The sequence below is a fragment of the Podarcis raffonei genome, chromosome 13, assembly GCF_027172205.1.
Source record: "Podarcis raffonei isolate rPodRaf1 chromosome 13, rPodRaf1.pri, whole genome shotgun sequence".
Classification (NCBI taxonomy): domain Eukaryota; kingdom Metazoa; phylum Chordata; class Lepidosauria; order Squamata; family Lacertidae; genus Podarcis; species Podarcis raffonei.
The window spans coordinates 44,032,694-44,053,677 of NC_070614.1; the positions used below are offsets into that span (position 1 = coordinate 44,032,694).

The 20,984-nt window shown below is 41.3% G+C and overlaps 2 protein-coding genes across 2 annotated transcripts; both read left to right on the top strand.

The window, feature by feature from the left end:
• Window positions 1-8,594, top strand: LOC128399004 (vomeronasal type-2 receptor 26-like). Its single transcript, XM_053360263.1, has 7 exons — window positions 1-173; window positions 1,507-1,798; window positions 2,528-3,382; window positions 5,323-5,427; window positions 5,954-6,080; window positions 6,269-6,271; window positions 7,693-8,594. Exons 1-7 carry the CDS (start codon window positions 1-3, stop codon window positions 8,592-8,594), a joined length of 2,457 nt encoding a protein of 818 aa, XP_053216238.1.
• A 2,923-nt stretch (window positions 8,595-11,517) lies between these two features.
• Window positions 11,518-18,707, top strand: LOC128399005 (vomeronasal type-2 receptor 26-like). The gene is made up of 6 exons (XM_053360264.1): window positions 11,518-11,805; window positions 12,524-13,378; window positions 16,197-16,424; window positions 16,942-17,068; window positions 17,257-17,259; window positions 17,806-18,707. The coding sequence occupies exons 1-6, from the start codon at window positions 11,518-11,520 to the stop codon at window positions 18,705-18,707; spliced, it is 2,403 nt and encodes an 800-aa protein (XP_053216239.1).
• Window positions 18,708-20,984: the final 2,277 nt, after the last annotated feature.

A 20,984-nucleotide genomic window follows, 5' to 3' on the forward strand; every position in this document is an offset into this window, starting at 1 on the left:
ATGTGCAAGATTCCTAGCACTAAGTGCAGCATCTGCAGTCCCCTTCCTTTTCTTCACAAGTATTACCAACCAGGAGACCTCATCGTTGCTGGTATTATGTCTCAGATCTCCATATTATTCAACTCAATAGACTTTGATAAATGTCCTTCTACTGACCTCTTTGATGACATTGTGTAAGATTTGTTTTGTAAAAACCTCTGGTACCATATATTTGATATATTAATTTTCCCTAGGAGTGCCAGGCCCATAGATCTGTGGTAGATCCAGTGAATGAGAGAAGAAGGACAGCCTTCTCTGTCTTTGCCAAATAGTTGTATCACCCCCATATTAATCATCATCTGTTATCTTTTTAGTTGTGGCAGCCATGAATCTAATATCAGCAGCTTAAGGAGCCACAATGTGGCCATAGAATCTGCCACTATGTGCAGAGTTTGGAACAGACAGATCTTGGGCTAAGCCACATTATTTTCTGTACATCATAACTCAGATTAGTGGGGTACAAATCACTCAAGTGAGCCTTAACTGTTTCAGGACTGCAATACCTAAAAAATTATTATGCCCCATATGAACTAAGTGAGACCTTGCGATCATCATCTGAGGCCTTTCTTTGTGTGTCACCTTCACAAAAGGTTCAGAGCCTTTTTCTGCAGTGGCCCCTCTTTGTATTTTTTTAAAAAATAATATTTATTAAAGGTTTAAAGATTACAGCAAAAAAGAAGAATAAAAAAATGAAAAATTAAATAGAACAAATCAATACCTCACAATACATAGGAAAGAAAAAAACAAAAAACAATACAATAAAACAGAAAAAAGAAAAACAAAAGCATTTAAAAACACATCCAATATTTCCATATCTTTATCTTTCATTTACTTGTTTCATCGACCTCCTCACACCTCCATTTTTTTGTATTCTAGTTCAATTAGCTGTTTCAGCAAATCCTTTCCATTTTACTCAATTTTTGTTCCATAATTTATCTTAACCCAATCTAACCTTAAATTTTCCACTTTGACCCATTAACAATCTATTTTTACTTAATTCTTTATAACCTTTCTGCTAAAGCCATGTAACTTCATTCCAGCATCATTCCTTAATTTTACAGTATTTCTGTAAATAAACTTTAAATTTTTTCCAATCTTCTTCCACCGACTCTTCTCCCTGGTCTCGGATTCTGCCAGTCATTTCCGCCCCTCTTTGTAGAATACTCTTCTAAGGGAGGCTCACCTGGTGCCTTTGTTACATTTTTTAAGGAGCCTTATGTATTTTTGTGTTTTTATGTTTTAAAGTGCCCTATGATCCGTGGATGAACACCTGTGTAGAAATTTAATTTGAAAAATAAGTAGATTAAAAGACCATAGTTTAGAGCTGGAACTTGTGCATGTTAATATTCCTCCAGATTTACCTGAATTGAGATTGATCAGTAAGTTAGTATTGGTGTAGCTATGGTGTCGCAATTGTCCTATCCAGAAGGAAACACACTGTGTTACAGCATGTAACTCTCATTTCAGGGTTATGACACAACTCTACCAACATATCCTGGCATTAGCATTTGCTGTAAAAGAGATCAATGCAAACCTCCAAATCTTACCCAACCTCACTCTGGGCTTCCACATCTATAACAGCCATTTTAGTGCCAGCTGGACCTATCGTGCCTCCTTGGAACTCCTCTCTACATACAGCAGATTCATCTCCAACTACAAGTGTGACTCCCAGCATGAACTAGCAGCAGTCATTGGAGGTCCGAACTCTAAGGTTTGTCTTCATATGGCAAGTATACTGAGCAACTACAAGATTTCACAGGTAACAATCTCTCAGAGCTCCTCTCCTGATAGAAAACTACCCAGACCATTAGGTCTTCTTTTCAGACAAAATGAAGGTACTTTGCAAGCACCGATGATCAGCTGCCACTTCGCAACTGTTACAGTGTTGATCCTTTGTCGGTTCTTTTTCATTTGCTTTTTCTCCTTGTTGCTTAATATATAATGTTATTAACTGACTTGGAAATAAATAGTGAGGAGCTAGATATCTTAATACAAATTATTGAAATAAGCTGCCTTAGGGACTACAGTAAGGTGTCCTACAGATGTTATTGAAATCCAACTTTCACCGGCCCCAGCCAGCAAGAACAACCTATTCATAGATTATGGGCGTTCTCATCCTACAATGGAATACATCGGAAGTCCTGTTTCACCATTGTAATGTAAGACATGGCACTACCATGAACGGTAACTGAGCATTATTGCTTGAGCAGATTGCCACAACCCTCAACCAGCATATACTTTGTGCTACTACAATTTCACTGGTGAGAACATTTTTCTATGTTTAGTGGATTGCTCATTCTTTAATGTTCTCTTAAGTTTGAGGAAGTTTGAGGAAAATGTGGACAAGATCCCATGTCAGCAGCACTCCCTCAAAACAAAATCTGAAATCTAGATTGTATTTTAACTGCAGTGAATACTAGTTAACATAGAAAACCACTGTACACTTAAACAAAATTTCTCATCTCCTCATTTCCTGTCTTTGATTTAGCTCATCTATGGTCCTGCTCCAATGAGAAATAGTAAAACTGAAGTTGCTTTCCTTAACCAAATGTTCCCAAGTATAGACCATCAATATGAAGGGATTCTCAAGTTATTGCTACACTTCAGATGGCTCTGGACTGGTGTGGTGATTGTGAATGATGAGAATGGAGAGAGGTTTCTACAGAGCGTGGTTCCAAAATTTATTCGAAGAGGAATCTGCTTTGATTTCATAGGAAGATTTCCATCAATGTCTTATACTAATGGTGTTACGGACTTGGTTGCAGATGGGCTCAAGTCATTTAATGTTGCCATGAGAAGTACTGCTAACGTGTTGATCATTCATGGGGAAATTGATTCCATGACAGTTTTGAGAATGTTTCCTGCTATATCAGAATATGAAGATATACCAATAAAGGCTAAAGGGAAAGTTTGGGTTATGACAGTTCAGATGGATTTCACATCACTTCCCTTTCAGAGAGATCAGGACATAGACTTCCTCCATGGTACTCTATCCTTCACAATTCACTCGGAGGAGGTCTTGGGATTCCAGGAATTTGTTCAGATGAGAAATCCCATCTTGGAAAAAGAAGATGGCTTTATGAGGATATACTGGGAAAAGGCATTTCAGTGTCATTTCCCTGACTCTGAGGGGAATATGCAGGATGGAGATATTTGCACTGGGGAGGAGAAGCTGGAGACTCTTCCTGGCTCTATTTTTCCAACAAGCATGACTGGCCACAGCTATAGCATCTACAATGCAGTCTATGCTTTGGCACACGCTGTGCATGCTATGCAGTCATCTAAATTCAAGCACAGGGTGGATGAAGGGCGGCTGAAGCTTTGGAATCAACAGATGTGGAAGGTAATATCATGAGCACAATAATGCAGGAATACTCACCATAGCCGTGGAAGTAACAATAAAAGGAAAGTATCCAGAGTGTTTGAAAGGTTTCTATTTCTGCCAAGGGTTGTTAGCATCTCAAGACCAAATTACATGTGACATTGAAAATATAGCTCACTGTTGTGTGAATCTGTTCTAGAGACCTCAGTTAGGACTGTGACTGACACATACTGCATGGGGATAGGCCTTTCATCTTACTAATAGGAGATTACACCAGGAGTTTCCATTTAATGCCAAATGGCAGCTTCTTCAGAAGGATTTCTCTCTCTCTCTCCTCTTCATAAAGAGATCTTATTAAAAAAAATTACCGAAATAATATGCCCATATGTTTGCTGAGAAAGAGAGAATGCAGGAGGTAATTATTCTGCATTCACTTACGTAAGGCCATAAGAACCTTGCTGGACCAGGACATTGGTCCATCTAGTCCTCATTCGTCAAAAGAAGATGATGGTGATGTAATGCTCAGTGACTTCTATTGCATACATTACTGGTCTTTTGAATCTTTGCTCATTTTCCTCAAGAAGGAAAGTTCATAATCAACCTGTTATATTTGCTTTTGAAATACCCTCCTTTTCCCATCATTCCCCCTGCATAATTTAGCTCAGCTGCTTGGTGAGAAATAGCTTCTTTAATATTAGAGCTGGGGGAAATGTTTATTTCAACCAACATGGAAAAGTAGAGGCTGCATTTGATCTCATAAACTGGGTGACATTCCCAAACCAGTCCATTCTTAGAGTGAGAGTTGAAGGAGTAGACCCACAAGAACCCCTGGGCAAAGAGTTCACCATTCATGAGGATGCCATTTTATAGCCAAGCAGGTTTAACCAGCTTTGACTCCAGACACATTGTTGCAGGCCATTTTGCAAAAGAAGTGTCATGGAAATACTTCTGTCTCTAGTCCTAAGGCTGGGATGGGAAACCTCCAGCCCTCCAGATATTTCTGAACTGCAACACCCATATCCCCAGCAAACATAGCCAATACCTGTATGTCCCGCATCGTACAACTACAATGTCTATATAGAAGTCTATGTGGTCGCACATGGTTTGCATGCCATGCACCCATCTAGAATGAAAGGCAGAATAACAGTGGATGAAGGAAAAACATTTCAGAATGAGCAGTTGTGGACGGTAATCTCCCGAGCGTGCTAAAAGTGGAGTAGAAATGATGATGGATCAGTGCAAAGGTTTCCCAAGGCAGTGGGAAGTGCTCAATCTGGACATAATGGCAATAGTTCACTCCCAACAGTCTGGTGTTCAGAGAGACAATGCCATTTTTTCTGGAGCAAGTATAAAGTCATTGCGGCTAATAGCCATAGATATCCAATTTCTTCCTCGACTTTATCTAATCTCCACTGTTCACCTGATACAAAGGAATAAGCAGAGAATCTAGATTCTCTGGAAAGTCCAAAAGGTGATAATAAGAAGCATGGAGCAGGGGTTTTTTCTGCTTCTACCATCCACCACGTCACGGTTATAAATGTAGTGGTGGCTAATGCCATTCTGACCTGCTCCACTGCTGCCCAGTCCCTTCATTAGTACCACTGTTACATTTTATTATTGTAGTTTATTGTTGTACATATATCTCAACGTTCCTGCAATAAGCTCAAAGTGGCATATAGGGCTCTTCCTCTCTCCATATCCATTCTTCCTTGGTATAAAGCTTTAAACAGTTTAGTAATCAATTGTGAATGATCACAAGCCTGATCACCTATATTCTTATGAATTTGCTTTCTTTTAATTTCTCGCTAATTCTATCTATTCTTCCCCCCCCCAAACAGCTCAACCACTTTGTTAAAAGCATTTCGTTTAATAATAGTGGTGGGGGGAAAGTTTCCTTCAACCAAAATGGAGAGTTAGAGTCTGGATTTGATATTATAAACTGGGTTACATTTCCAAACCAGTCCTTTCGGAGAGTGAAAGTTGGAAAGATCGACCCCATGGCTCCCCAAGAAGAAGCATTCAGCATTTGTGAAGAAGCCATTGTGTGGCCCAGCAGGTTCAACCAGGTGAGATAAATTCATATTTTGTAGCCTATCCATCACTTCTACAACGATTCACAATTCAGATACTGATCTAGCTCTGTGCTTTGTATATCCATGTACATAGTATAGGAGTGATTGCATGGCTGTAGAGATCTTCCATGTTTTGCCAATTAAGTGACACTCATTAAATCCACTATTGCACTACAACCCCCAAATTTACCACCCGAAAGAAAAGTAAAACTTGATATATTTATGGAGGGTCATATTCGTGTAGGGGAAGGCAGCCTAATGATTCCTTTTATCACAACGGGGCTTGCTCATTTCCTTTCCCTACCCAAATCTGTGACATATTGCTCTGCTTTCCTTTGGACCACATCAGTGAGGTCAAGAAAAATGTCTTTTTGTCTGGGCAACCCAGGACCTCCATATACACTGCCCAGGTTTGGTGCTGGTAATGCAACAGTTCAAGGGGATCGTTCAGCAAGTATACATTGTGGATACACAATATTGGGAAAAACAACAATCATAATCCTATTTCATTTGTGGACAGGCCCAGCCTCTTTCTCTTTGTAATGCCAATTGTCCTTTGGGTTATCAAAAAACAAAGAAGGAAGGGAAACCATTTTGCTGCTATGATTGCGTCTTATGTCCAGAAGGGAAGATTTCCAACCAGACAGGTAAGAGACATCATGTATAGAGCCTTTCAAATGTACTGACACTAAGATATTCAGACACGCAATTCCCTTGTGGTGTTCAGTTGTTCAGAAAATTCAGGAAAATTGTTCAGAATTCAGTGAAGGTTGTGGTTCCTGATATGGGGATACAGCCTGATATATTCAATAATATCAGTCCAAGCCACTGACAGCTGGTAATTACCGTATTTTTTGCCCTATAAGACGCACTTTTCCCCCTCCAAAAACGAAGGGAAAATGTGTGTGTGTCTTATGGGGCGAATGCAGGCTCCTTGGCTTCAGCGATAGCAACGCGAAGCCTCTGAAGCCTGCGCTCCGGAGGCTTTGCGTTGCTTCCGCTGAAGCCAGAAGAGTCTGCTCTTTGAGGCTAGTGGTGGGGGAAAGCAGCGCCTCCTCCATCGCCAGCCCCAGAGGATGGGGGGCAGCGGGAAGGCACGCGACACCTTCTGGCTACTCTCCGACCAGGCTTTGAGGCTGGCGGTGGGGAAAGCAGCGCTTCCCCCATGGCCAGCCCCAGAGATTGGGGGGCAGCGGGAAGGCGAGCGGCGCCTTCCCGCTACTCTCCAACCTGGGTTGGAGGCTGGCGGTGGGGAAAGCAGCGCTTCCCCCATCGCCTGCCCCAGAGATTGGGGGGCAGCGGGAAGGCGAGCGACGCCTTCCCGCTACTCTCCAACCCTCCTGTGGGCTTTTGCGGGAGATGAGGGAATTCCCCCACCTCCCGCAAAAGCAGGCAAAAGCAGTGCACTCTTTAAAGGGGCTCCGCGGCTTCTGCTGGGTTTTCTAGGAGGTGGGGGAATTCCCCCACCTCGTAGAAAAGCCTGTAGGAGCCGTGCAGCATTTGAAGAGTGCACCGCTCTTGGGGGCTTTTCCCCGAGGAGGGAGAAGGGACTGACTGGCCGAGTCCGTCCCTTCTCCCTGCTGTGGGCTTTTGCGGGAGGTGGGGGAATTCCGCCACCTCCCGCAAAAGCAGGGAGAAGGTCTTGGAGTAGCGCACAGGCTGCGTGCAGCCTCTCCGCTGCTCCCAGAGCTGCGGGGGGGAGTCATATTTTCCCCCTTGACTTCCCCCCCCTGAAAACTAGGTGTGTCCTATGGGCCGGTGCGTCCAATAGGGCGAAAAATATGGTAATCAAACGAAGGAGGTATCATAAACGGAAAAAACAGAAACCTTCAGAAATATGAAAGAACTTCAGGGGAAAGCTAACGGTGCTACAGCCTCTCTCTTAAAAAACAAGATCCAAGAACCATTTTTCACAATTCGGAGATGTGATAAAACTGAAATACAACCTTGCTCCAATCGACATATTAGAATGGGAAGTTCAAATCATGTTGGGATGTTTAAAAATGTGAACAAGTAAAATCTGCTAGAATCCTGACCGTAAGAGATAACATTGAGCTTCAGAAGTCGTGTTAGGTGCTAACATCTGGGGGTGGGTGGGAATTGAATAAGGCATGTTGCTAATAGTATAATTAAATGAGAAGTGTGGTAAATTGTTTTTCAGATTTCAAGCTGGCAACCGTTATTTAAGTTTTGTTGTTTTTATTTTGATCATTTTAGAATTATGCATGTAGTGGTGCTCCTATGGCGTCTCTTTTTCAGACATGGATGAATGCTTTCAATGCCCACCAGATCATTACCCAAATGTGGAAAAGGATTCTTGCCTGCCAAAGAACATACAATTCTTGTCTTATGAGGAACCACTGGGGATCTCTTTGGCCTGCTTTGCTCTTTCCTTGTCCTTCCTTGCCGCTTTGGTGCTTTGGATCTTCATTAAGCACAGGGACACTCCCATCGTCAAAGCCAACAACCGCAACCTCTCCTACACTCTCCTCATCTCCCTCTTGCTTGCTTTCCTTTGTGCTCTTCTATTCATCGGTCGACCTGAGAAAGTGACGTGTCTCCTTCGACAAACAGCTTTTGGCATCATCTTTTCAGTGGCAGTTTCTTGTGTTTTGGCCAAGACAATCATTGTGGTCCTTGCTTTCATGGTCACCAAACCAGGGTCCAACATGAGGAAATGGGTGGGGAAACAACAGGCCACTTCCATTCTTCTTTCCTGTTCCTTGATTCAAGCTGCTCTTTGTACTGTGTGGCTGGCAACTTCTCCCCCATTTCCAGCTTTAGACATGCATTCAATGAGTAAAGAAATTGTTCTGGAATGTAATGAAGGGTCAGTCACCATGTTCTACTGTGTCTTGGGGTTTATGGGCTTGCTGGCCATTGTCAGCTTCTCTGTAGCCTTCCTAGCCAGGAAGTTACCTGACAGCTTTAATGAAGCCAAGTTTATCACCTTCAGCATGCTGGTATTTTGCAGTGTGTGGCTGTCCTTTGTTCCAACTTATTTAAGCACAAAAGGAAAATATATGGTGGCTGTGGAGATTTTCTCCATCTTGGCCTCCAGTGCTGGTTTACTAGGTTGTATATTTTCACCTAAATGTTATATTATTGTGATGAAGCCAGAGCTGAACAACAAGGAGCAGTTAAGAAGAAGAAATCAGTGAAGCATCTACAATTCTAAGGTCCTGGTCCATCCAAATTTGTATCTATGCAAAGGGATTTAATCCAGCCACAACTGATTAGTTCAACTGGATTGCATTTTAGATTACAATGTCTCCCTTTATTCCCTCATTAGGCAATACATATATATTGCAACATATGGATTGAATATAGGAACCATCCTATGTTAATATCAACTCCCTATCCCAAGTCTGCCAACCAAACAAGATATGGGAGCCAAAGCTTTCTTCCATAGGTTTGCCAAACGTAGTGGCATAATTATCTGCCACCTTGAGTGGATATGAAGATACACCCTCTTTGTCATTTATTTCCTGAATGCAACAGTACAAACAATAAATCCAAGTTATACAGAGCCCAGGATTTGTGGGAAATTTATTTTGTCTGCCTATATGCAAATGGGCGATATCGTTTGGCTAGTTGTTCTGTGGAGATTCCCAAGTCCAGAAACCTCCTGCCTCAACTCTGTATGTTGTATCCAACTAATTTATCCCATGAGTGCAAGCTTTTCGGCTAGATTAGTGGTTATTTTTGCTGTTTCCGAGAGGTTTAATTCTATTAATGTCATCTTGCTATATTTCTTACACTAAACCATTCCTTTTTCTATGTCATTATATTTGCTATTTTGTTGGTCTTTTATTATGAAATTCTTGACACTGTTGATTTTGAGATGTGTTCCTGTATTCTTGTTGTTAGCTACTTGGAGTAAGATGCTTTCAGTGGAAGTGCAGTGTATAAATAAAAATGCTAATGAATGATTGACCTGTATTTCAGTCTTCCCAGGACAGATGTTAAGCTAACCAGTCTATAGTTTCTAGGGCCTTAAGGTCCAGAGAAGCAAAACTCATCTTAAGTGAACTTGGAAGTTTCTTCAATACAGAACTGGGCAGGGAATGAATAGCTTCTGGCAGACGTTATAAGATGGGCAACATCTGGCATGGGAAGAGGGGGAGGGTCAGCTGGGATGACGAGTTGCTCCTTGCTCTCTGGGTATCTCATTACAAATGAACAGAAGTCCAACAGAGAAGATGTGGAGAAAAAAGATAATAAAGGACCCACAATGGGGAGCAGAGAGGTTCATGGGTATTTATGGAATACCTCCCCCCTCTTTTGTTGTTTGAGGATTGTTTGTTAATTTAAATATTCTAAAAATAAATAAATTTATTAAAAAAATCCACAACAACAACCAAATGAACAGAAGTCAGGACTGTAAAGAATACAAACTTAGGGCTGGTTTTCAACGACATTTAACTCCCTCAACACACATCATTTTTTCAAGGGGATTTCTGACATCATCATATTAATCTGTCAGTTTGTGAATACCAGTGAGACCTGCACAGAGCAAGCTGCGTAACTTGAGTTTCAAGTGTAATGCATCTAGCATGGTATTTGCTCAAAGGTCCTTGCTTGTACAAAGTCGAGAATATAAATATCATCTGCTCCTAACTACTATAGTTACATCCACCTAGTTTCCTGCTACAAATTGCACTATCTGGGACCATTAATTCCCATAACTCCATTAGACGACCACATGAGCTGGATGAATGCAGCAGTCACATCTAAGCGCCTGTAAATCTCAATGATATTATTATCCTCCCTGTAATTATGAAATTAAGCATGGGAGCTTCGTTCCCACATATCAAGGGATTTACAAATATGAGTTGCATTATTATCAATGAAGATAGTAGGGTGCTGTGAATATTGCCAGTACAATTCCAAGGTGTAACAACAGATAGTCAGAGCTTGGTCAGGCTGATAACAGATGCTTTACACTGCACAATCTGACTCACAAATCAATGTAGTGTTGACTTAAGTTAAGCTGCTGAACACAGCAAAGGACATACTGAAAGATAATGTGGGAAGAGGAGAATTTAGGTAGAAGAGGAATTATTTCCTGCAAGATAGTTGGATTTGTACTATTGCCATCAGTGCTTCTGCTTCAGGTGATGTGCAAGATTCCTAACACTAAGTGCAGCATCTGCAGTCCCCTTCCTTTTCTTCACAAATATTACCAACCAGGAGACCTCATCGTTGCTGGTATTATGTCTCAGATCTCCATATTATTCAACTCAATAGACTTTGATAAATGTCCTTCTACTGACCTCTTTGACGATATTGTGTAAGATTTGTTTTGTAAAAACCTCTGGTACCATATGTTATATTAATTTTCCCTAGGAGTGCCAGGCCCATAGATCTGTGGTAGATCCTCTGAATGAGAGAAGAAGGACAGCTTTCTCTGTCTTTGCCAAATAGTTGCATCATGCCCATATCTATCATCATCTGTTATCTTTTTAGTTGTGGCAGCCATGATATCAGCAGCTTACAGAGCATTTCAAGCCAGAATCTGCCACAATGTGCAGAGTTTGGAACAGAAAGATCCTGGGCTCAGTCACAATATTATTTGTACACCGTAACTCAGTTTGGTGGCGTACAAATCACTCAAGTGAGCCTTAACTGTTTCAGGACTGCAATACCTAAAAAACTGTCATGCCCCATATGAACTAACTGGGACCATGCAATCATCATCTGAGGCCTTTCTTTGTGTACCCCCTTCACAAGAGGTTCAGGGCCTTTTTCTGCAGTGGCCCCTCTTTGTAGAATACGCTGCTAAGGGAGGCTCACCTCGTGTCTTTGTTACATTTCTTCAGGAGCCTTATGTATATTTGTGGTTTCATGTTTTAAAGTGCCCTATGACCCTTGGATGAACACCTGTATAGAAATTTAATTTGAAAAAGAAGTAGATTTAAAGACCATGGTTTAGAGCTGGAACCTGTGCATGTTAATATTCCTCCAGATTTACCTGAATTCAGATTGATCAGTAAGATAGTATTGGTGCAGCTGAGGTGCAGAAATTGTCCTATCCAGAAGGAAACGCACTCTGTTACAGCATGTAACTCTCATTTCAGAGTTATGACACAGCTCTACCAACATATCCTGGCATTAGCATTTGCTGTAAAAGAGATCAATGCAAACCTCCAAATCTTACCCAACCTCACCCTGGGCTTCCACATCTATAACAGCCATTTTAGTGCAAGGTGGACCTATCGTGCCTGCTTGGAACTCCTCTCTTCGTACAGCAGATTCATTCCCAACTACAAGTGTGACTCCCAGAATGAACTAGCAGCAGTCATTGGAGATCCGAACTCTGAGGTTTGTCTTCATATGGCAAGTATACTGAGCAACTACAAGATTCCTCAGGTAACATTCTCTCAGAGCACCTCTCCTGATAGAAAACTACCCAGACAATTAGATCTTCTTTTCAGCCAAAATGATGGTACTTTGCAAGCACCGATGATCAGCTGCCACTTTGCAACTGTCACTGTGTTAATCCTTTGTCACTTCTTTTTCATTTGCTTTTTCTCCTTGTTGCTTAATATAGAATGTTATTAACTGACTTGGAAATAAATGGTGAGGAGATGGATAGATATCTTAATACAAATAACTGAAATAAGCTGCCTGAGGGACTACAGTAAGGTGTCCTGCAGATGTTATTGAAATCCAACTTTCATCAGCCCCAGCCAGCAAGAGCAACCTATTCATAGATTATGGGAGTTTTCATCCTACAATTGAATATGGTGGAAGTCCTGTTTCACCATTGTAATGTAAGACATGGCACTACCATGAAAGGTAACTGAGCATTATTGCTTGAGCAGATTGCCACAATCCTCGAACGGCATATACTTTGTGCTACTACAATTTCACTGGTGAGAACATTTTTCTCCGTTTAGTGGATTGCTCATTCTTTAATGTTCTCAAAAGTTTGAGGAAGTTTGAGGAAAACCTGGACAAGATCCCATGTCAGCAGCACTCTGAAATCTAGATTGTATTTTCACTGCAGTCAATACAAGTTAACATAGAAAACCACTGTACACTTAAACAAAATTTCTCATCTCCTCATTTCCTGTCTTTGATTTAGCTCATCTATGGTCCTGCTCCAATGAGAAATTTTAAAACTGAAGTTGCTTTCCTGAACCAAATGTTCCCAAATATAGACCATCAATATGAAGGGATTCTCAAGTTACTGCTACACTTCAAGTGGCTGTGGACTGGTGTGGTGATTGCAGATAATGAGAATGGAGAGAGGTTTTTACAGAGCGTGATTCCAAAATTTATTCTGAGAGGAATCTGCTTTGATTTCATAGGAAGATTTCCAACAATGTCTTATTCTACTGGTCTTATGGACTTGGTTGCAGATGGGCTCAAGACATTTAATGTTGCCATGAGAAGTACTGTGAATGTGTTGATCATTCATGGGGAAATTGATTCTATGATACTTTTGAGAATGCTTCCTACTGTGTCAGAATATGAAGATATACCAATAAAGGCTAAAGGTAAAGTTTGGGTCATGACAGTACAGATGGATTTCACATCACTTCCCTTTCAGAGAGATCAGGACATAGACTTCCTCCATGGTACTCTATCCTTCACAATTCACTCGGAGGAGGTCTTGGGATTCCAGGAATTTGTTCAGATGAGAAATCCCATCTTGGAAAAAGAAGACGGCTTTATGAGGATATACTGGGAAAAGGCATTTCAGTGTCATTTCCCTGACTCTGAGGGGAATATGCAGGATGGAGATATTTGCACTGGGGAAGAGAAGCTGGAGACTCTTCCTGGCTCTGTTTTTCCAACAAGCATGACTGGCCACAGCTATAGCATCTACAATGCAGTCTATGCTGTGGCACACGCTGTGCATGCTATGCATTCATCTAAATTGAAGCACAGAGTGGATGAAGGGCTTCTGAAGCTTTGGAATCAACAGATGTGGAAGGTAATAGAATGAGCACAATAATGCAGGAATGCTCACCATAGCCTTGGGAATAACAATAAAAAGGAAGAACCCAGAGTGTTTGAAAAGTTGCTGTTTCTACGAAGGGTGGTTAGCATCTAAAGACCAAATTACATGTGACATTGAAAACATTGTGTGAATCTGTTCTAGAGACCTCAGTTAGGACTGTGACTGACTCATACTGAATGGGGTTAGGCCTTTCATCTTACTACTAGGAGATTGCACCAGAAGTTTCCATTTAATGTCAAATGGCAGCTTCTTCAGAAGGATTTCTCTCTCCCCCCCCTCCTCCCCTCTCTCTCTTTCTCTCTCTTTCTCTCATTGCTCTTCATGAAAAGATCTTATTTTAAAAGTCTGTAATCAAATGCTCATATGTATGCCGAGAAAGAGAGTATACAGGAGGTAATTGTTCTGCATTCACTTACTTAAGGCCATAAGAATATATTGCTGGACCAGTACAATGGCTCATCTAGTCCAGCATCCTCTTTCGCCAAAAGAAGATGATGGTGATGTAGTGCTCAGTGACTTCTATTACATCCATTACTGGTCTTTATGAATCTTTTGAAAGGCCCATTGCTCATATCCCTCAAGAAGGAAAGTTCATCATCAACCTGTTATAGTTGCTTATGAAATACCCTCCTTTTCCCATCATTCCCCCTGCCCAATTTAGCTCAGCTGCTTGGTGAGAAATAGCTTCTTTAATAATAGTGCTGGGGAAAATGTTTATTTCAACCAACATGGAGAAGTACAGGCTGCATTTGATATCATAAACTGGGTGACATTCCCAAACCAGTCCATTCTTACAGTGAGAGTTGAAGGAGTAGACCCACGGGAACCCCTGGGCAAAGAATTCACCATTCATGCGTATACCATTATATAGCCCAGCAGGTTTAACCAGCTTTGACTCCAGACACATTTTTGCAAGCCATTTTGCCAGTCTTCAAGAAGTGTCATGGAAATACTTCTTTTTCTAGTCCTAAGGCAGGGATGGGGAACCTTAAGCCTTCCAGATGTTTCTGAACTGCAACACCCATATTCCCAGCAAACATAGCCAATACCTGTAGGTCCCGCACCCTACAACTACAATGTCTCCATAGAAGTCGCGGCATAGAAGTGTCTACATAGAAGTGTCTACATAGAAGTGACGCGGCAGCTAAAAAAGCCAATGCAATTGGCTACATCAATAGGAGTATAGCATCTAGATCAAGGGAAGTAATAGTGCCACTGTATTCTGCTCTGGTCAGACCTCACCTGGAGTACTGTGTCCAGTTCTGGGCACCACAGTTCAAGAAGGACACTGACAGACTGGAACGTGTCCAGAGGAGGGCAACCAAAATGGTCAAAGGCCTGGAAACGATGCCTTATGAGGAACGGCTAAGGGAGCTGGGCATGTTTAGCCTGGAGAAAAGGAGGTTAAGGGGTGATATGATAGCCATGTTCAAATATATAAAAGGATGTCACATAGAGGAGGGAGAAAGGTTGTTTTCTGCTGCTCCAGAGAAGCGGACACGGAGCAATGGATCCAAACTACAAGAAAGAAGATTCCACCTAAACATTAGGAAGAACTTCCTGACAGTAAGAGCTGTTCGACAGTGGAATTTGCTGCCAAGGAGTGTGGTGGAGTCTCCTTCTTTGGAGGTCTTTAAGCAGAGGCTTGACAACCATATGTCAGGAGTGCTCTGATGGTGTTTCCTGCTTGGCAGGGGGTTGGACTCAATGGCCCTTGTGGTCTTTTCCAACTCTATGATTCTATGATTCTAAGTCTATGTGGTTGCACGTGCTCTGCATGCCATGCACCCATCTAGACTCAAACGCAGAATGACAGTGGATGAAGGAATAACATTTCAGAATGAGCAGTTGTGGGCGGTAATGTCCCAAGCGTGCTAAAAGTGAAGTAGAAATGATGATGGGTCAGTCCAAAGGTTTCCCAAGGTAGCCAACTTGATACCTGTGGGAAGTGCTCAATCAGGACATTATGGGAATAGTCCACTGCCAACAGTCTGGTGTTCAGAGCGACGATGCCCCTTTTTCTGGAGCAAGCATATAGTCATTGTGGCTAATAGCCATAGATATCCAATTTCTTCCATGTCTAATCTCCACTGCTCACCAGATGCAAAGGAATAAGCAGAGAATCTAGATTCTCTGGAAAGTCCAAAAGGTGATAATAATAAGCATGGAGCATGATTTTTTTTTCCTGCTTCAACCTTCCACCATGTCACGGTTATAAAGGTAGTAATTGCTATGGAGAGCCAGTGTGGTGTAGTGGTTAAGAGCGGTAGACTCGTAATCTGGTGAATCAGGTTCGCTTCCCCACTCCTCCACATGCAGCTGCTGGGTGACCTTGGGCGAGTCACACTTCTTTGAAGTCTCTCAGCCCCACTCACATCACAGAGTGTTTGTTGTGGGGGAGGAAGGGAAAGGAGAATGTTAGCTGCTTTGAGACTCCTTGGGGTAGTGATAAAGAGGGATATCAAATCCAAACTCTTCTTCTCTTCTTCTATAGCATTCTGACCTGCTCCACTGCTTCCCAGTCACCTCCTTCATTAGTACCACTGTTACATTTTATTATTGTAGTTTATTACTGTATCTGTTTATTGTTATACGTATCTCTCAACATTCCTGCAATAAGCTCAAGGTGGCCTATCGGGCTCTTCCTTTCTCTGTATCCATTCTTCCTTGGTATAAAGCTTTAAACAGTTCAGGAATCAATTGTGAGTGATAACCAGCCTTTTGTATATTCTTATGAATTTGCTTTCTTTTAATTTCTCTCTGATTCTATCTATTCTTTCTCCCCAACTAGCTCAACCACTTTGTTAAAAGCATCTCATTTAATAATAGTGGTGGGGGAAAAGTTTCCTTCAACCAAAATGGAGAGTTAGAGTCTGGATTTGATGTTATAAACTGGGTCACATTTCCAAACCAGTCCTTTCGGAGAGTGAAAGTTGGAAAGATCGACCCCATGGCTCCCCAAGAAGAAGTGTTCAGCATTTGTGAAGAAGCCATTGTGTGGCCCAGCAGGTTCAACCAGGTGAGATAAATTCATAGGTTGTAGCGTATCCATCACTTCTACAATGTTTCGCAGTTCAGATACTGACCTAGCTCTGTGCTTTGTATATCCATGTGCTTAGTATAGGAGTGAGGGCATGGCTGTAGAGATCTTCCATGTTTTGCCAATTAAGTGACATTCATTACATCCACTATTGCACTACAACCACCAAATTTACCACCTGAAAAAAAAGTAAAACTTGATAAATTTACAGAGGGCCATATTAATGTAGGGGAAGGCAGCATAAGGATTCCTTTTATCACAATGGGGCTTGCTGGTTTCCTTTCCCTACCCAAATCTCTGTCTTTTTTTCTGGGTAGCCCAGGAGCTCCATACATACTGCCCAGGTTTGGTGCTGCTAATGCAGCAGTTCAAGGAGATAGTTCAGCAACTATACATTGTGGATGCACAATATTGCAAAAAAGAAAGAAAGAAAGAAAGAAAGAAAGAAAGAAAGAAAGAAAGAAAGAAACTATGATCCTCTTTCATTTGTGGACAGGCCCAGCCTCTTTCTCTTTGTAATGCCAATTGTCCTTTGGGTTATCAAAAAACAAAGAAGGAAGGGAAACCATTTTGCTGCTATGATTGCATCTTATGTCCAGAAGGGAAGATTTCCAACCAGACAGGTAAGAGACATCATGTATAGAGCCTTTCAAATATACGGACACTAAGATATTCAGACACACAATTCCCTTGTGGTGTTCAGTTGTTCATAAATTTCCGAATAGTTGTTCAGAATTCAGTGAAGGTTGTGGTTCCTGATATTGGGGTACAGCCTGAAATATTCAATAATACCAGTCCAAGCCATTGACAGCTGGTAACTATTTACACACGCACGCACGCACATACACACAAACACACACACACAAAATGAAATGAAATCAATCACCACTCAGACGAAGGAGGTATCATAAGCTTGTAAAACAGAAACCTTCAGAAATATGAAAGAACTTCAGGGGAAAGCTAACAGTGCAACAGCCTCTCTCTCTTAAAAACAAGACCCAAGAACCATGTTTGACAATTCAGAGAAGCTCTAAAATGGAAATATAACTGTGTCCAGTCCCCATATTAGTCTGGAAGTTCAAATCATGTTGGGATGTTAAAAAATGTGAACAGGTAAAAGCAGCTAGAATCCTGACCGTAAGTGATAACATTAAGCTTCAAAAGCTGAGTTAGTTCTTAAGTTATGGGGGTGGGTGAGACATTAACCATTCCTGAATATGGCTTGTTGTTAATAATATAATTATATGAGAAGTTTGGCAAATTTTCCCCCCGGCAACCCTTATTTAAAGTTTTGTTGTTTTTATTTTGATCATTTTAGAATTATGCATGTAGTGGTGCTCCTATGGCTTCTCTTTTTCAGACATGGATGAATGCTTTCAATGCCGACCGGAGCATTACCCAAATGTGGAAAAGGATTCTTGCCTGCCAAAGAACATACAATTCTTGTCTTATGAGGAACCACTGGGGATCTCTTTGGCCTGCTTTGCTCTTTCCTTGTCCTTCCTTGCCGCTTTGGTGCTCTGGATCTTCATTAAGCACCGGGACACTCCCATCGTCAAAGCCAACAACCGCAACCTCTCCTACACTCTCCTCACCTCCCTCTTGCTTGCTTTCCTTTGTGCTCTTCTATTCATCGGTCGACCTGAGAAAGTGACGTGTCTCCTTCGACAAACAGCTTTTGGCATCATCTTTTCAGTGGCAGTTTCTTGTGTTTTGGCCAAGACAATCATTGTGGTCCTTGCTTTCATGGTCACCAAACCAGGGTCCAACATGAGGAAATGGGTGGGGAAACAACAGGCCACTTCCATTCTTCTTTCCTGTTCCTTGATTCAAGCTGCTCTTTGTACTGTGTGGCTGGCAACTTCTCCCCCATTTCCAGCTTTAGACATGCATTCAATGAGTAAAGAAATTGTTCTGGAATGTAATGAAGGGTCAGTCACCATGTTCTACTGTGTCTTGGGGTTTATGGGCTTGCTGGCCATTGTCAGCTTCTCTGTAGCCTTCCTAGCCAGGAAGTTACCTGACAGCTTTAATGAAGCCAAGTTTATCACCTTCAGCATGCTGGTATTTTGCAGTGTGTGGCTGTCCTTTGTTCCAACTTATTTAAGCACAAAAGGAAAATATATGGTGGCTGTGGAGATTTTCTCCATCTTGGCCTCCAGTGCTGGTTTACTAGGCTGTATATTTTCACCTAAATGTTATATTATTGTGATGAAGCCAGAGCTGAACAACAAGGAGCAGTTAAGAAGAAGAAATCAGTGAAGCATCTACAATTCTAAGGTCCTGGTCCATCCAAATTTGTATCTATGCAAAGGGATTTAATCCAGCCACAACTGATTAGTTCAACTGGATTGCATTTTAGATTACAGTTTCTCCCTTTATTCCCTCATTAGGCAGTACATATATATTGCAACATATGGATTGAATATAGGAACCATCCTATGTTAATATCAACTCCCTATCCCAAGTCTGCCAACCAAACAAGATATGGGAGCCAAAGCTTTCTTCCATTGGTTTGCCAAACGTAGTGGCATAATTATCTGCCACCTTGAGTGGATATGAAGATACACCCTCTTTGTCATTTATTTCCTGAATGCAACAGTACAAACAATAAATCCAAGTTATACAGAGCCCAGGATTTGTGGGAAATTTATTTTGTCTGCCTATATGCAAATGGGCGATATCGTTTGGCTAGTTGTTCTGTGGAGATTCCCAAGTCCAGAAACCTCCTGCCTCAACTCTGTATGTTGTATCCAACTAATTTATCCCATGAGTGCAAGCTTTTCGGCTAGATTAGTGGTTATTTTTGCTGTTTCCGAGAGGTTTAATTCTATTAATGTCATCTTGTTATATTTCTTACACTAAACCATTTCTTTTTCTATGTCATTATATTTGCTATTTTGTTGTTCTTTTATTATGAAATTCTTGACACTGTTGATTTTGAGATGTGTTCCTGTATTCTTGTTGTTAGCTACTTGGAGTAAGATGCTTTCAGTGGAAGTGCAGTGTATAAATAAAAATGCTAATGAATGATTGACCTGTATTTCAGTCTTCCCAGGACAGATGTTAAGCTAACCAGTCTATAGTTTCTAGGGCCTTAAGGTCCAGAGAAGCAAAACTCATCTTAAGTGAACTTGGAAGTTTCTTCAATACAGAACTGGGCAGGGAATGAATAGCCTCTGGCAGACGTTATAAGATGGGCAACATCTGGCATGGGAAGAGGGGGAGGGTCAGCTGGGATGACGAGTTGCTCCTTGCTCTCTGGGTATCTCATTACAAATGAACAGAAGTCCAACAGAGAAGATGTGGAGAAAAAAGATAATAAAGGACCCACAATGGGGAGCAGAGAGGTTCATGGGTATTTATGGAATACCTCCCCCCTCTTTTGTTGTTTGAGGATTGTTTGTTAATTTAAATATTCTAAAAATAAATAAATTTATTAAAAAAAACCCACAACAACAACAAAATGAACAGAAGTCAGGACTGTAAAGAATACAAACTTAGGGCTGGTTTTCAACGACATTTAACTCCCTCAACACACATCATTTTTTGAAGGGGATTTCTGACATCATCATATTAATCTGTCAGTTTGTGAATACCAGAGAGACCTGCACAGAGCAAGCTGCGTAACTTGAGTTTCAAGTGTAATGCATCTAGCATGGTATTTGCTCAAAGGTCCCTGCTTGTACAAAGTCGAGAATATAAATATCATCTGCTCCTAACTACTATAGTTACATCCACCTACTTTCCTGCTACAAATTGCACTATCTGGGACCATTAATTCCCATAACTCCATTAGACGACCACATGAGCTGGATGAATGCAGCAGTCACATCTAAGCGCCTGTAAATCTCAATGATATTATTATCCTCCCTGTAATTATGAAATTAAGCATGGGAGCTTCGTTCCCACATATCAAGGGATTTACAAATATGAGTTGCATTATTATCAATGAAGATAGTAGGGTGCTGTGAATATTGCCAGTACAATTCCAAGGTGTAACAACAGATAGTCAGAGCTTGGTCAGGCTGATAACAGATGCTTTACACTGCACAATCTGACTCACAAATCAATGTAGTGTTGACTTAAGTTAAGCTGCTGAACACAGCAAAGGACTTACTGAAAGATAATGTGGGGAGAGGAGAATTTAGGTAGAAGAGGAATTATTTCCTGCAAGATAGTTGGATTTGTACTATTGCCATCAGTGCTTCTGCTTCAGGTGATGTGCAAGATTCCTAGCGCTAAGTGCAGCATCTGCAGTCCCCTTCCTTTTCTTCACAAGTATTACCAACCAGGAGACCTCATCGTTGCTGGTATTATGTCTCAGATCTCCATATTATTCAACTCAATAGACTTTGATAAATGTCCTTCTACTGACCTCTTTGACGATATTGTGTAAGATTTGTTTTGTAAAAACCTCTGGTACCGTATGTTATATTAATTTTCCCTAGGAGTGCCAGGCCCATAGATCTGTGGTAGATCCTCTGAATGAGAGAATATGGACAGCTTTCTCTGTCTTTGCCAAATAGTTGCATCATG

Bases quoted from the DNA above. Each gene is read 5' to 3' on its own strand.
- LOC128399004 (XM_053360263.1), top strand. From the start codon at position 1: ATGTGCAAGATTCCTAGCACTAAGTGCAGCATCTGCAGTCCCCTTCCT. The intron at 3,383-5,322 runs GTAATATCATGA...TTTCCAAACCAG, and splicing joins GGAATCAACAGATGTGGAAG to TCCTTTCGGAGAGTGAAAGT. The intron at 5,428-5,953 runs GTGAGATAAATT...ATTTGTGGACAG, and splicing joins GGCCCAGCAGGTTCAACCAG to GCCCAGCCTCTTTCTCTTTG.
- LOC128399005 (XM_053360264.1), top strand. From the start codon at position 11,518: ATGACACAGCTCTACCAACATATCCTGGCATTAGCATTTGCTGTAAAA. The intron at 13,379-16,196 runs GTAATAGAATGA...CTCCCCAACTAG, and splicing joins GGAATCAACAGATGTGGAAG to CTCAACCACTTTGTTAAAAG. The intron at 16,425-16,941 runs GTGAGATAAATT...ATTTGTGGACAG, and splicing joins GGCCCAGCAGGTTCAACCAG to GCCCAGCCTCTTTCTCTTTG.